The sequence below is a fragment of the Heteronotia binoei genome, chromosome 5, assembly GCF_032191835.1.
Source record: "Heteronotia binoei isolate CCM8104 ecotype False Entrance Well chromosome 5, APGP_CSIRO_Hbin_v1, whole genome shotgun sequence".
NCBI lineage: Eukaryota > Metazoa > Chordata > Lepidosauria > Squamata > Gekkonidae > Heteronotia > Heteronotia binoei.
This window is the reverse complement of record NC_083227.1, coordinates 128,119,039-128,132,907: the sequence shown is the minus strand read 5'-3', so window position 1 is coordinate 128,132,907 and position 13,869 is coordinate 128,119,039. Positions and strand designations below refer to the sequence as shown.

The window sequence follows — 13,869 nt, the reverse complement described above, 5'->3', positions numbered from 1 at the left end:
GGATCTGATCATTTGCTCAAGCCGTCTGATCCACTGAAATTAAGGGCGATTTCCCACACAGCTTACCGAGGGGCAAAGTCCCTCCTCACCGCGCAGCGTCTGCTCGGATTTCCCACCAACTGCTCCGTGGATTCAGGAAGTGCTGGACCTTTTGCGTCTCAAATGGAAATCGCTAAAACCCTAGTTTACATTAGCAACGCAAAAGGTCCGGCACTTCCTGAATCTGCGGAGCAGTTGGTGGGAAATCCGAGCAGACGCTGTGCGGTGAGGAGGGACTTCGCTCCTCGGTAAGATGTGTGGGAAATCACCCTAACATTTCAAATAAGGGAGAAAAAACCCAAAGATATACCTTCCCAGAGGTGAGGTTTTATAGGTTGCAGTAGATGCTTCCAAATGTCACTGAGGACTTTGAATCAATCCAGGGCTTTTTTTTTTTTTTGTAGAAAAAACCCAGCAAGGACTCATTTGCATTTTAGGCCACACCCTGATGTCACAATTGTTTCAAACAGGGCTTTTCTTTGTAGAAAAAGCCCAGCAGGAACTCATTTGAATATTAGGCCACACACCCCTGAAGTCAAGCCAGCCAGAACTGTGTTCCTGCTAAAAAAAAAAAACCCTGGATCAATCTATTAGTATCTCTGATTGTATCTCAGTAACATTCCATTGGATTCAAACACAGAACCCAGAAAATTGAGAATCCTGCTGACCACAGCTAGATAGCACTGTTCCTGTGGTTGCAGTGAAATGCATAAAGATATTGCACTAGGTTTTTTTTGTGTATGGCAACCTCTAACCCTAGCCATTATTATAGTATTTATATTAACCTTAATTAAATAACCGTAAATTTCCATTTGTTGCAGGCTACAGCATTTGGCATGTCTGCCATAGCACCACTATCATTATCTAGTCTTTTTGATGACATAGGCCTTACTGTGGTGTTGGTAACATCTCTATAAGAGAGAAACATATGTGTGTTTGTGTGTTATATTTCCATTTTAATGCAATTTCCTGAGCAGCTCTCTTTTCCTCTTCTCAGCAATCAGCTCCTGAATTCTCTGGTTCTTTGTCCTTTCATAAGGTGGCCTCTTCCTCAAGATGATATTGTGCTGTGGTACTTCATTTTCTAGTCCATGGATTTTATATGGAACATCCACTGCATTAACTTCTGGTTGGTCTTCAGTCACATTGGAACTGGTGGTGTTTATCTTGGAAACAACTGGTGGATCTGAAGAAGGATGTGGGATGTGAACTTCAACACGTGTTGTACGTGTGGGAGTGAAGTTCTCTTCAATATCATTAATCTTACTTTGATCAGATTCTGTTGCATTGTCATTTCCTGTTTTGTTACTATATATATTACAAGACTTGCAACACAGTTTATTGTAACCAGGTATAGCACAGTATCGGGAGAGAACTTCCATGCGACAAAACATTGACTTGTCTCCTTGGCAACGTTCTTCTGGAAAAAAAATAGAATAATGTGTATGCTGTAAACAAGAGACAAAATTATGTATACGTTGATTTACAACAACAGGCTTAATATAGCTAGACTGAAGCTCTCTCAAATTCTTGCTGGTTAGAAACTTCAATTGAAATGTTATATATTGGCCAGACTTTCATGAGATACACATGTTAAGGACTAAAAACTATATTTCCAAATGTCATGGATTCAAAATAGGGTTACCAAGTCTCTTATGGCCTATTTTTGAGTACGCTATGCATGCGCGGTGTGATAACGTCACTCACAAGTGATGCAATTACACCAGTGATGTTGCATGCTGGCTGCTCTAGGAGCTTCTAAGAAAACTCTATGGTTTTTCTGGACGCTCTAGCAATTTGGGAGGGAAAACGTCATGTCACCATAGAGTTTTCCTTCCAATTGCTAGAGTGTCCAGGAAAACCACAGCGTTTCCCCAGAAACTCCTAGAGTGGCTAGCATGATGATGTCACTTGTGAATGATGTCATCACGGCTGCGACATTGGGAGGGGATACCCCCACCAGCTCAAATTGGACCAGTGGGTTGGGGACCTCCCAAGTGGGAGAACCCTGGCCCAGCTCAGGACTTTGGCAGCCCTAATTCAAGACCTCCTTAGCCTCAAACTGGCATCTCATGGCTACCATGTAGAAGGAAATCAGACATCATACAATCTTTAAGACTTGTGAGAATCACTCACCATATGAATTGTCCTCATTGCATGGAGAATTTCCATACAAACATGACACACTCCTATCAACAGTGACCCTGAAATGTGGAAACTCTAGGGAGCCCACATGGTTTATATAGTGCCTTACACTATACAATTACAACAATGAATAGCTTTTAAACATATGGAAATATTTATAGTATCTTTTCACATAGAAGCCATAATATCAAAATTCTGGACTTGAATGGTCACCTCAAATTTGTCCAGCTCATTTGCATATTAGGCCACACACCCCTGATGTAGCCAATCCTCCTGGATTTTATGGTAGGCTCTATAAAAGCCCTGTAAGCCCTTGGGGGATTGGCTACATCATGGGTGTGTAGCCTAATATGCAAAGGAGTTCCTGCTACAAAAAAAGCCCTGGTGATAATAATTCTAATAAAAATATTTGACATATTAATGTGCTCTTTTACATATATCTTTGAGCTGATGCACTGTGTGTGCACTAACTTTCTACTTCTGTTGGATTATAATCAGGATAATGTGAATTTTAGGGTTGCAGGTAAGAAGGTGTAAGAAATTAGCCCATCATCATATCATTTTCAGGCCTAACTGCATCTATAAGAAACCTATGCATATTCTGTATTGCTCCATGCTTTTTCACTAAAAAAGTATAGCTTTTTTCACTAAAAAGTATAGCTAACTCCCATTAACACAAAATTATTAAAGTAGCAAAGCAATTCTATAACCTGCTAATCTCCATCTGTGAGAGGTGAAGTGCTACAAAGTCATATATCCACACTTCAAAAAACATTCAAACTCTTATTTGAATGCATCAAAGGAAACCCTGCCTCAGTAAAGCTTTATGCAGTACAGATAAATGCAGTTGTGTTTTCTATTGTCTTCAGTACATTGAAGTTTAAATCCATAGAAATTGACTTCATACTATATTTGCCATTGCTAATCTGAATGAGTAAATTAGGATCAAATACTTATGTAGCTAAATAACGCAATATGATAAAAGCACTATATTAATTTGCTGTCCTGGGGAGGAGGGAGGGCCAAAGGGAACAAACAAGGAAGACAACATGACCAGAGAGAAGAACATGCTACATCTGTTATTGAACACAACCCAAAAGCACTGGGCAACCCATCTATCAGCTGGTTCCACCAACCATTCATTCAGCCCACTTGTCAAGGGAGAAATATGGGAGGGAAGCACTGAGATCCCACATGGGTGCAAGCCACTGCATGATTCTCTTGCCACTTGAAGGTGAAAGTCAAACCACAGCCCCTGGGTTGGACATATCACAAAATGGTCCCACTCTCAAGCCCCCTTATGGGGGTCCCTCAGACCAGGGGAGGTTCAGTCTCCCCCACTATGGATCCAGCCTAAAGCTGGGTCCCAGTGGCAGAGCTGGCTGTATAGGAGAAGGGTGGACTGGAGTGAAAATCCTGACATCCAGGTCCTCTTGAAAGCTCCACCGATCTCCAGTGGTCCAAGCGCCTGATTGGCTGGCCTGGGCTGCAGCTAGGGTCAGCCTGCATGGCTCCTTGCTGCTGCCATGGAGCTGAGGGGAATCTTTTCTCTTTGCTTCCATCCTGTCTGGTGGCTGCCAAAACAAATCCAGATAAGACTAGGGGCCATTACAAAGCACTATAGCAAATGCACATTGAAACACCAGCTCTGTCCAGGTACAATGATAATGTTCTACAGGTAACCAGGGAATGTGGGGCTCTCTCTACATCAGACAGTATGCCTGAGAAGTAAGTGGAGAGGATTAGGCCCTGATTCAAGAGGAACTCCGTGACAATGTTTGGTAAGAGCTGTCTAAGCACAGGACTGTCTTGTTCATATGAAGTTGCAGATGAGGATATGAACACAAAGGGTTCACCAGACCTCCTTGCTAAACAGATTGCAGCCAGGAAGATAACCTTAACCTCAGGTGAGGAACCTCAAGTTTAGAAATGTGAGGGTGTGTGGGGGACCAGAAAAATAACATTCCCCCCTCAGTTTTTTTTCTGCTGGAAAAATTTGGGGGAGCACAGAAGAGGCGCTCTGATGAATTATTTTCAATTTTAGAATAAGTAAAACCCTTCTTAAGGGAAGGTTTCCAAAAAACAAAAATGCATAGCATGAAAAACATTTGTGGTCTTTTCCTATTTTTCCAATGGAAAATCTGGGGAATTTGGGGGAGCAGTGGGGGGGAAGTCTGCTGTAGACATACACAATATTTTAAAGAGTTTTTAGTTTAAATGTAAATAATTTGGGGAACAACTAATATGCAGTAATGTGATAGCATGTTATTAAAATCTTCAGTGTTTTATTGTTCTAAAGTTTAGCTTAGTAGCTGGCAGTCCTACCTACTGTGACTCTATGTAAGAATTTCTGTCCCCAGAATATACTTTCTTACTTTAGAATTTATTTTCTACCTTCAATTTGTTTTTTTTTCCTACCTGACAGATGGAAAAAAAAATAAAGATAGGTGTGCTATGGCAGCATATGGTTGGCAGCTCTTTCTCAAGTATTGGGTATAATTGCAATCTTTCTTATAGAAAATGAAGATTTTATACTTTTAAATTTCATAAATATTTCAAATAATACAATGTTATTTGCTAAATTATAAATAATACTGTTAAATCAGTAAAATAAGTTTACTTCTTCCATAGGAAAATATTTGCTATATTTCAATTTCCCCCCAACATTTCATTTTGCCCTGAAAAAATATTTGTGTGTGTGTTTTTTTTTTTAAAAAATATGGTTTGAAAATTTCTGAAAATTTTACATTTCTACTCGAGTTCACCGGTTGCCACCAGATGTTTGAATGCCCAACTGTAAGCTGTAAAATTATTGGAAGGTAAAGGCCCTTAAAAATTGTTCCCCATGTGTTAAACCAATATTAAACAGCCCTGCCAACAGGGGTCATGATGAAGAGATAGCCACTAGTCCTGGAGAGATGAATGTCCTAAAACTAGAGAATAAAGGTGAACAAGGTACTATAAAGTGAAAGCCACTGAAGATCTAGATGGATCCCTTCCCTGCACTGAAGCAAAGATGTGAAAGGATTTCCAGTTGCACTCTGATAAATAGTTCCTTTGCATTCAGAAGTATCTTCCTGAGGACATCTGACAGCGATACTGTGTAACATACCACATCTGATGAGTGAAATCTGCTACCCATGCCATCCAATATTCTACCCCCTTTATCTGTAGGAGCAGAGTAGGGTGTCTGACTCCCCTTGCCCTGTGAGACATCCATCACAATGGAAAGTGGGGGAGGATGTGGGAAAAGTTACCTCTTCTTTGTATTGGCTGTCCAGTTTGCATGTGGGAAGTACCTAAATTGGTTTCTCCCAGGAGTCCTGTGCCACCTGCAACAATGCAGGGGCTGCCACCATGGCCTATGTATTAACATCTATGAGCTGAGGATGGGTTCCTGACATTTTGGGAACTGCTTGTTTTATCTTCAACTCCAAGAAGTAAACGTTCAGATTGGCTGCTCTCCATACTTTCTTATATCTTCCATGTGGGATAGAGCCTTGATGTCAGTCATTGATGAGTTGGGAAAAGAGTTTGGCCTGTCAGTGTCTGAAGTGTTATTATCTTTCTTCTCCTGAGAGGAAGAAGCTGAGGTGCCTTTTCAGCTCCTAGTGAATGGTATTCATGGCTTTTGCATCAAAAGGCAGTATCGATACTGAGCTGATGGGCTTCTATGTGGTCAATATAGATTTGCTGAATGCTGCCTTAGAGGCTGAAAAATGCCCCCCCCCCTCCCGCAAGTGCCTCAGAGCCGGGAAGACTGTTTGTGCCTTGCCTGTTTAGAAAGTTCCAGGCAGTGGATGCAAGTCATCTTTGTGTTGCTCTCTGAGCCACAGAATATATTGAACATGGCAATCAGTCAATGATAACTTTGCTCTGCACTGCCAGCACTTTTAAGAAGATGTTCTGTGTGCCTCAGAATCAAAAGAGGCTAGAAAGGAGGGAAGAAACTGGAGCAAAAAAAGAAGGGAAGGAAGAGAACTCTGTGTATTCTTTTTCAGAGGAGAAAAACCTAGTTCTCACTGAAGGAATCTGTGAAGAGAGTGTTTCTAGTCCAATATTTTTATTAATTTTTCAGAGAAATAAAGGGAACAGGGAAAAAGGGAAATAAAGAATTAGATATAAGCGTCAGTATCAATATAGTTCAGCCTGTATGGAAATACTTCCTTAAAGTCACACCTTATCAAATATTATTATCACTTTATGTCAGCACGTTCTTAATAAAATGTTTTAACAATTGTAAGCCTAATGGCTAGATTATGGACATATGAAGCTGCCTTATACTGAATCAGACCCTTGGTCCATCAAAGTCAGTATTGTCTATTCAGACTGGCAGCGGTTTTCCAGGGTCTCAGTCTGAGGTTTTTCACACCTATTTGCCTGGACCCTTTTTTGGAGATGCTAAGGATTGAACCTGGAACCTTCTGCTTACCAAGCAGATGCTCTATCCCTGAGCCACCGTTCCTCCCCTTATCTAGTTAGCTTTACATTCAAATATATATAACATTATAATTTTCATTACAGGAGAAGGGGATAAAAGTTAACACCCCTTATCTAGTTAGCTTTACATTCAAATATATATAACATTATAATTTTCATTACAGGAGAAGGGGATAAAAGTTAACACCAGAGAATCTTATGTATCTAACCACACATAAAGATTCAGCCAAAGTTTTCTTGCTTCTTCCTTAGATTTCCCGGTAAGCAACTGGGATAAATAGTCCATCTCAGCCGTTTCCAGTATTTTCTCCATCAAGTCCAATCTTGTGGGAATTTCTTGAAGTTTCCATTTCTGTGCCAAAAGAATTCTAGCTGCTGTATTAATATGCACTGATAAATGTCTCATCTCTTTCATATAGTCATTAGGAAATATATTCAATAAAAATAGTTCTGGTTTAAATTGAATCTGTGTCTTCAGAATTTTCTGTAATAACTCATAGACCATCTTCCAGTAGCCTTTCACCACTTCACAAGTCCACCACATATGGTAAAAAGACCCAACATGCTTAGTACATTTCCAACACTTATTTGAGTAAATTTTGGAAAGTTTTTGTGGGGTTACATACCATCTGTAAAACATCTTATACAAGTTTTCTTTAAAAGCTACTGACTTAGTTAACTTGACACTAAGTTTCCATAACTTCTCCCATTCCTCTAGCATAATATTACGACCCACATTCTTAGCCCATTGGACCATACACTCTTTTACAGTCTCATCTTGCATCTTCATCTGTAGTAAATATGAATATAAGTTGGAAATTAACTTTTCTTGGGGTCCCAAGAAAATTTTATCTAATGGGTATTGGTCCATATTAAAATCTATTGTCTTATCCTTGGCATAACTGGATTCTACTTGTGTTCTCAACCACCAACTCATTTTAATATCTATGTTTTCCAATTCTTCCTTGGTTTTCAATTGGTTATCTTTTTTCAACAGTTCTTCATATCTGTAATTCTCGTTTGGTTTTATAAGGTTTGGAGGTGTAAATGCTTCCACAGGAGACACCCATCTTGGAATTTTCTGATAAATTTTTGGCTTTAACCAAGCATGTGTGATACAGAGATTTCCGGAACCAATGGTTTTTAAAATATGAATGTCCTTCTAGTCTTTGGTACCATAGGTATGCATGCCAACCCAAGATAAGATCATGGCCCTCTAATGTCAATTGTCTTCTATCATTCAAAAGGACCCAGTCTCTTACCCAGGTCAACACCGAAGCTCTGTAGTACAATTGCCAGTCAGGTAGACCCAAGCCCGCTCTTGTTTTAGAGTCCTGTAATGCCTTCAGTTTAATTCTTGGTTTTTTTTCTTTCGCCGGATGAATTCAGAGACCATTTTGTTTAATTTTGTTTAATTCCTGAAAAAATATGTTAGTTAAAAGCACTGGTATAGTTTGAAAGAGGAATAACAGTCTTGGTAAAATATTCATTTTTACTGAAGCAATTCTTCCCATTAGAGATAGATTCAAATCTTGCCACTTCCCAAGGTCTTTTTTAATCTCTTTAAGCAGTTTATCATAATTGTCTACCTTTAGATTACTGCATTTATTTGTAATATAAATACCCAGATACTTAACTCTTTTCTCATGAGAGAATTCTGATTTTTGTTGAAGGAACTGAATTTGTTCTGTCGTCATATTCTTGGTTAAGAATTATGTTTTGTGATAATTTATCTTCAATCCTGCCCCCAAACCAAATTGATTAATCTTGTTCAGAAAATGTTCAATAGAGTCTATTGGCTGCTCTAGTATAAAAACTAAGTCATCTGCAAAGGCCCTCAGTTTTATTGTTCACCCTTGATCAACGCTCCCTTAATACTTGTATCTTCTCTTATTTGGTTGTTCAGTATCTCTAAAGACAGAATGAACAAAAGTGGTGATAGTGGGCAACTTTGTCTTGTACCCTTTTGAATAGCAATTGCTTCTGTTAATTCTCCACTCACCATCACCTTAGCCCTTTGTGAGGAATATATTGATCGTATTGATCTCAAAAAGTTCTCACCACACTCCATATCATTCAGTTGTTGTAGCATAAATTGCCAATGAACGTTGTCAAAGGCTCTCTCTGCATCCAAACAAATTAATGCCCATTGTTTCTCTGGGTAATTTTCATAATATTCCATTATGTTACATATTGTTCTGGCATTGTCTTTCAAATATCTTCTGGGAAGAAATCCTGCCTGATCTTGATGAATCGTGCTCACTAATACTTTCTTTAAATGTTGTGCCAATATTGTGGCAAAAATTTTGTAATCCACATTTAAGAGAGAAATTGGTTGAAAATTCTTTATTTCTGTCAAGTCTGTACCCTCTTTAGGAATTAACGATATTGTGGCTTCTTGCCATGAGACTGGAATTTGGGCTTCAATTTGAATCTTTCCAATAAGAGATTTAGATGGTATCAATAAACAATCTTCAAAAGCTTTGTAGAACTCTGCAGGTAAACCATCTGGTCCTGGGGATTTACCACTCTTTTGGGATGCAATTGCATCTCCAATTTCTCTTATTGTTATTGGCTCATTAAATATTCTTCGTTGCTCCTCTGTAAATTTATTGAGATTGTTCTGTTTAATGTACTCTTCCAGGTCTTCCTTTTGGACTTGTTTGGCTTCATATAATCTTTTATAGAATTGCTCCACAATCTGGCATATCTCCTGTCTTTGGAATTTCTCTTTATTATTTTCATCTTTCAATACTGGAATTAATTTTTTTGCATTCTCTTTTCTCAATCTGTTAGCCAACCATCTTCCCGACTTGTTAGCATTCTCAAAATAGTTCTGCCTGGAAAATCTTAATTTCTTCTTGACTTCCTCTACAAGAAGTAGGTTAAGTTGGTGCTGTACTTTTTAAATCTTATTTTGGAACTCCTGTTTTGTAGGTTGTGCTTTTAAGTTTTTTTCAGCTTTTTCAGCATTAACTTGTGGACGTTTTCAGTTCTTTCCTTCAGCTTTCTGCAGCATTAGCTTTTGGAAGTTTTCAGTTCTTTCCTTCTTTTTCTTAGCACTAAATCTGATTGCTAGCCCCCTAAAATAAGCTTTGGCTGTGTCCCACACCACTTGCATCTTCACATCTTGAGTTATATTTTGTTTGAAATAGGATTCCATTTCTATCTTGGTTTCTTGAAGAAAGTCTTTATCTTTCAGAATTGAGGTATTTAGCCTCCAAGATCTTTTCAACTGGGATCCCTTAATCAGGATTGTGGTCTGATATAACTCTTGGTTGAATTTCAGTCTCCACTAGATCTTTAACCAAGTCTGTATACAGCCAACACATGTCAATTCTTGACCATGACTGATGGTTAGCAGAATAATATGTAAAGTCTCTGGATTCTGGGTACCTTGTTATCCATGCATCCACTAGATCCAATTCTTCTGCAAGTTTCCAGAAATTTGCTGGTAATTGAAATTTTTTTTTTCTCATTTATTTATCTAAGATTTATATCCCGCCCTTCCCACTAGGTGGCTCAGGGCGGCTTACAACATATAAAACTAACATGGAATCTAAAATTAAACATTAAAATTAACATTTCATAATTTACAGTTAAAATCCTTTGGCTTTGGTACATTTATGTGTTTTTTTGTCCAATTGTCTGTTACAGACTGCATTAAAATCTCCTACTAGGCAGTATTCTTCACATTCCAGGTTTGCTAGCTTGAGATGTAGATCTTTTAAATTTTTTTTCCTGATGTTCATTTGGTGCATGAATATTTCCCAGTAAAATATTTTTGCTATCCACATCAATTTCTAATAAAATTCTTCCATCCTCTGAAGCATACTGCAACTGTGGATTAAATTTGTCCTATATAAAAATTGCCAAATCCCTTTTTTTTCTTTGAATCTGTTGCTGTAAATAGGTTGCCAAGTTTCTTATTTCTCAATAGATGTTGATCTTTTGCCAAAATATGCGTTTCTTGTAAGCAAATTATATCCATCCCCAATTTTGCCAAATATTTGAAAGTCTTCCTCCTTTTAATAGGAGAATTAAGTCCATTTACATTAATGGAAACAATTGAAGCCATTATGAATTTTTCTTATCATTATCTTTTTAATCTTTTTTCGTCTGTAGTCTTGTTGGGTATTTCCTTACTCCACTTGGATCCTCTTCATCTGAGATTTCCTCTTCTTCCTCGTCTTTCTTTTTCTTCCCTTCTTTCTTCTCAACTTTCTATAGGAAATTCTTAGCTTTATAGGTAGAGTTGATCCTATACCTATTCTCTTCATATGTAAAAAGAAGGCCTTCTGGCATTAGCCATGTATATGGTATTTCTCTTCCCCTCAAAAAATTTCTCAAGTCTTGATAGTCTCTCCTCTTTTGTCTAATTGGCCATGGTACCTCTCTTAAAATCTTCACCATGTTTGTCTCTTGTTTGTTTCAGAATATTATCTCTGGTCACCTTTGTCAGCTTCAAATGGATTTCACTAGGTAGTTAATTTCTTCTCATGAAACTTGATGGTACCCTCCTAACCTGATCAAACTCTTCCATTTTGTCAGGTGTCACTTGTAGGATTTCTGCAAGAGCTTCACTTAGTATTTTATAGAAGTCCTCAGATTTTTCTTCTGGTACATTTTGAAACCGCAGCATATAAGCTGCTCTATCCATTTCAAGTTGAAGACATCTACTATCATATACTTTCTGCTCTTTTTCCAGATGTTCCACCTTTTGAGTATTATCAGACACTTGTACATCTAATACCTTCAAAGCTTTATTAGTCTCTGCCATTTGCTTTCTATTCTCTTGAGGTTCTTGTTTAATCTCTGCCATCTGTTCACCTATATTATCTACCTTGTGCTATGGCAGTCAAAAGGGTATTTTGCATTTCCTTCATGTCACCCTGCATAGCTGCAGGTGTGAACTTTCCAGGGTGAGATGAAAAGTTGGGTGAAGGGGTCAATGGTCTACTCTCCTGATTGTCTTTTTTCCTTTGTGGCTTCTTAAACCCAGTGGATGCTTTATTGTCCATCTCCTTTAGTAAATCGGTCCTCAGACCTAGACCACTTCGGATTTTTTCACTTAATCAACCTGTTTTGGAACACAATGTTCCTATTTGTATCAACAATCTCAAAGTTGTATCAAACTCAGAGTTCAACAGAAAATATCAATGTTATGAAACAACAGTAGTTTGTTTGGGAACAGAACCTCGCTTAAAACAATTTAACCAGCTCCAAACAATACTAGGCAATATAATAAACAAAACCTTTTAGCCAAACCAACCTCCCAATGACTCAGACACCACACAGTCTAGCTCACAATCCTTCAAAAGTCCAATCAGGTATTCCAAAGAGAAAAGGTATAGGAGTTCTAACAGTTATAACCCAAGGCTGACTGCCCAATTTAGGCAATCTCCAAACGTAGCAGCTGAAAATAATACTTAAAAAAAGCAAAAACAAGGAAAAAGTCCAGGTATCCTGAAAGAAAGAAAGAAAGAAAGAAAGAAAGAAAGAAAGAAAGAAAGAAAGAAAGAAAGAAAGAAAGAAAGAAAGAAAGAAAGAAAGAAAGAAAGAAAGATTGAGAGCAATGCAAGGATCTCCTTCAAACATCCAGTTTTTTATAATCCAAAAGGAAATTTAAAAGTCAAAACAACAAACACAGAAAAAAATAAAAAAGATGCTGAAAACCATATAGACCATCCAATATTTTTGTAATCTACTTAAGGGCTTGTGAACTTCATACTTAATCTTCTTAAAATCAGCCAAATAGCTATCCCACTGAAGACACCAGATAGCTCCACATATATATATATATAGTTAAGATCAACAAAGTTTTGTTCAAAATCTATATCCTCAAATTGTTACCAAAAGGTTCTAGAAATCATCTCTGGAGCCACAGTTTTAAATCCAAGGCTATACACAGCAAGTCTTCTCAGCCCAGTTGCCAGTCTTTTAAACTCCTTGTGGGTCTGCCACAATTCCACATGCACAGAGAAATAAAAGAGAAGCAGATCCAATCAAATCATATAGAGATCAGTTAGATAATGTTCCTGCTAGGGTTACTGATAACCTGCAGAATCTTCAAGGCACAAAGTTATCATAACAAGCTCAAACTTCAGGGCAAGTCTTTTGGAGGCCTCAGAAGCAGGGAAGAGGGAGCTGGGGGATTTCCTCCCCCTTCTCCTTCATGATCGCCTTTGTCTTTTTGCCACTTGAGCTGCCCACTCTCCAGATCCAGTCACCATAGCTATCCGACTTTAAAAGTGAGTAAAGATATAAGAAGGCACTTACAATCCACTTGTCTGAAGGAAGTAGACCAAACAGCAGTTTAAAGTTGAGATCAAAGAAGAAGAAGAGAGCCAGTGTTCAACCCTGATGCCATTAAAATGGTGATCGGGGCAGTGAGGCTTGCAGCGACAGTGGGCTCAGGAAACAGTCGCCACTGTTAATCCCACTTCACACCATCAAGCCACCAGCCTTCCCGAACCCTCCCTGAGTCCAGGAATCGAGCCCCCCAACACTGTGTCACTATTATGTGTAAACTGACAGCTTATAGCATGTGCTGCAAAACAGAAAGTAGATCTGAGAGGCTTAGATGATCTACCTGACAGCTGGTGGCTGGCTGCCAGAAGGATTGCATCAGCCAAGCAGAGTCAGCATGACACAGCAAGTTGCTGATTGGCTGTCCCATGTATAAATGTACAGAGCAACAGTGGTGATTGTGGGTTTATGGAGTTGGAGATGCAGCGGAGCATATTGTCAGTCAGGAGAGTGAGTTGGTGTAAATAAATGTATATAGTGGTTTTACAGCTACTGTGTACAGCCTTCATTCTTGCGTCGCTAAGCATCACCCTCTGGGTCTCTCTACGCGCATCGACAGGGTTATGGGTCCAGCAAGCTTCCGCTGTGCCTAGAACCTGAGACCTGAGAGAGAGGTGGTAAAGGAAGGACGCTGACTTGCTCCAGAGGCTGCCTAGGAGGTGAGACCAGCAGTGGCTGAGAGGAGTCTGAGCAGGATGGCTACAGCAGCAGCTACAGTGCTGGTGGATAAGCTCACCATTACCAACTACAACATCTGGTCGCTGAGGTTAGAGCATTTCCTGAAGAAAGAGGGGCTTTGGGACTGTGTGTCAGCTCCTCCAACTAATCCCACAGCGGCAGAGGCCGTTAAGGATCAAAAGGCTCTAGCCAACATCATCCTAAGTGTTGCAGACGACCAGCTGGTGCATGTCCGTGGGCACCAGAAAGCAAAGGAGG

The 13,869-nt window shown here is 39.0% G+C and overlaps 1 protein-coding gene across 1 annotated transcript in view; it reads right to left on the bottom strand.

Annotated features, from left to right (window-relative positions):
• Window positions 1-686: 686 nt before the first annotated feature.
• ADAMTS2 (ADAM metallopeptidase with thrombospondin type 1 motif 2) overlaps window positions 687-13,869 on the bottom strand; it is a 450,208-nt gene continuing 437,025 nt past the window's right edge. Inside the window, exon 22 of the mRNA XM_060240368.1 lies at window positions 687-1,459. Within this exon, the coding sequence (XP_060096351.1) occupies window positions 996-1,459 (464 nt within the window). The 3' untranslated portion in view covers window positions 687-995. The remainder of the gene's footprint in view (window positions 1,460-13,869) is intronic.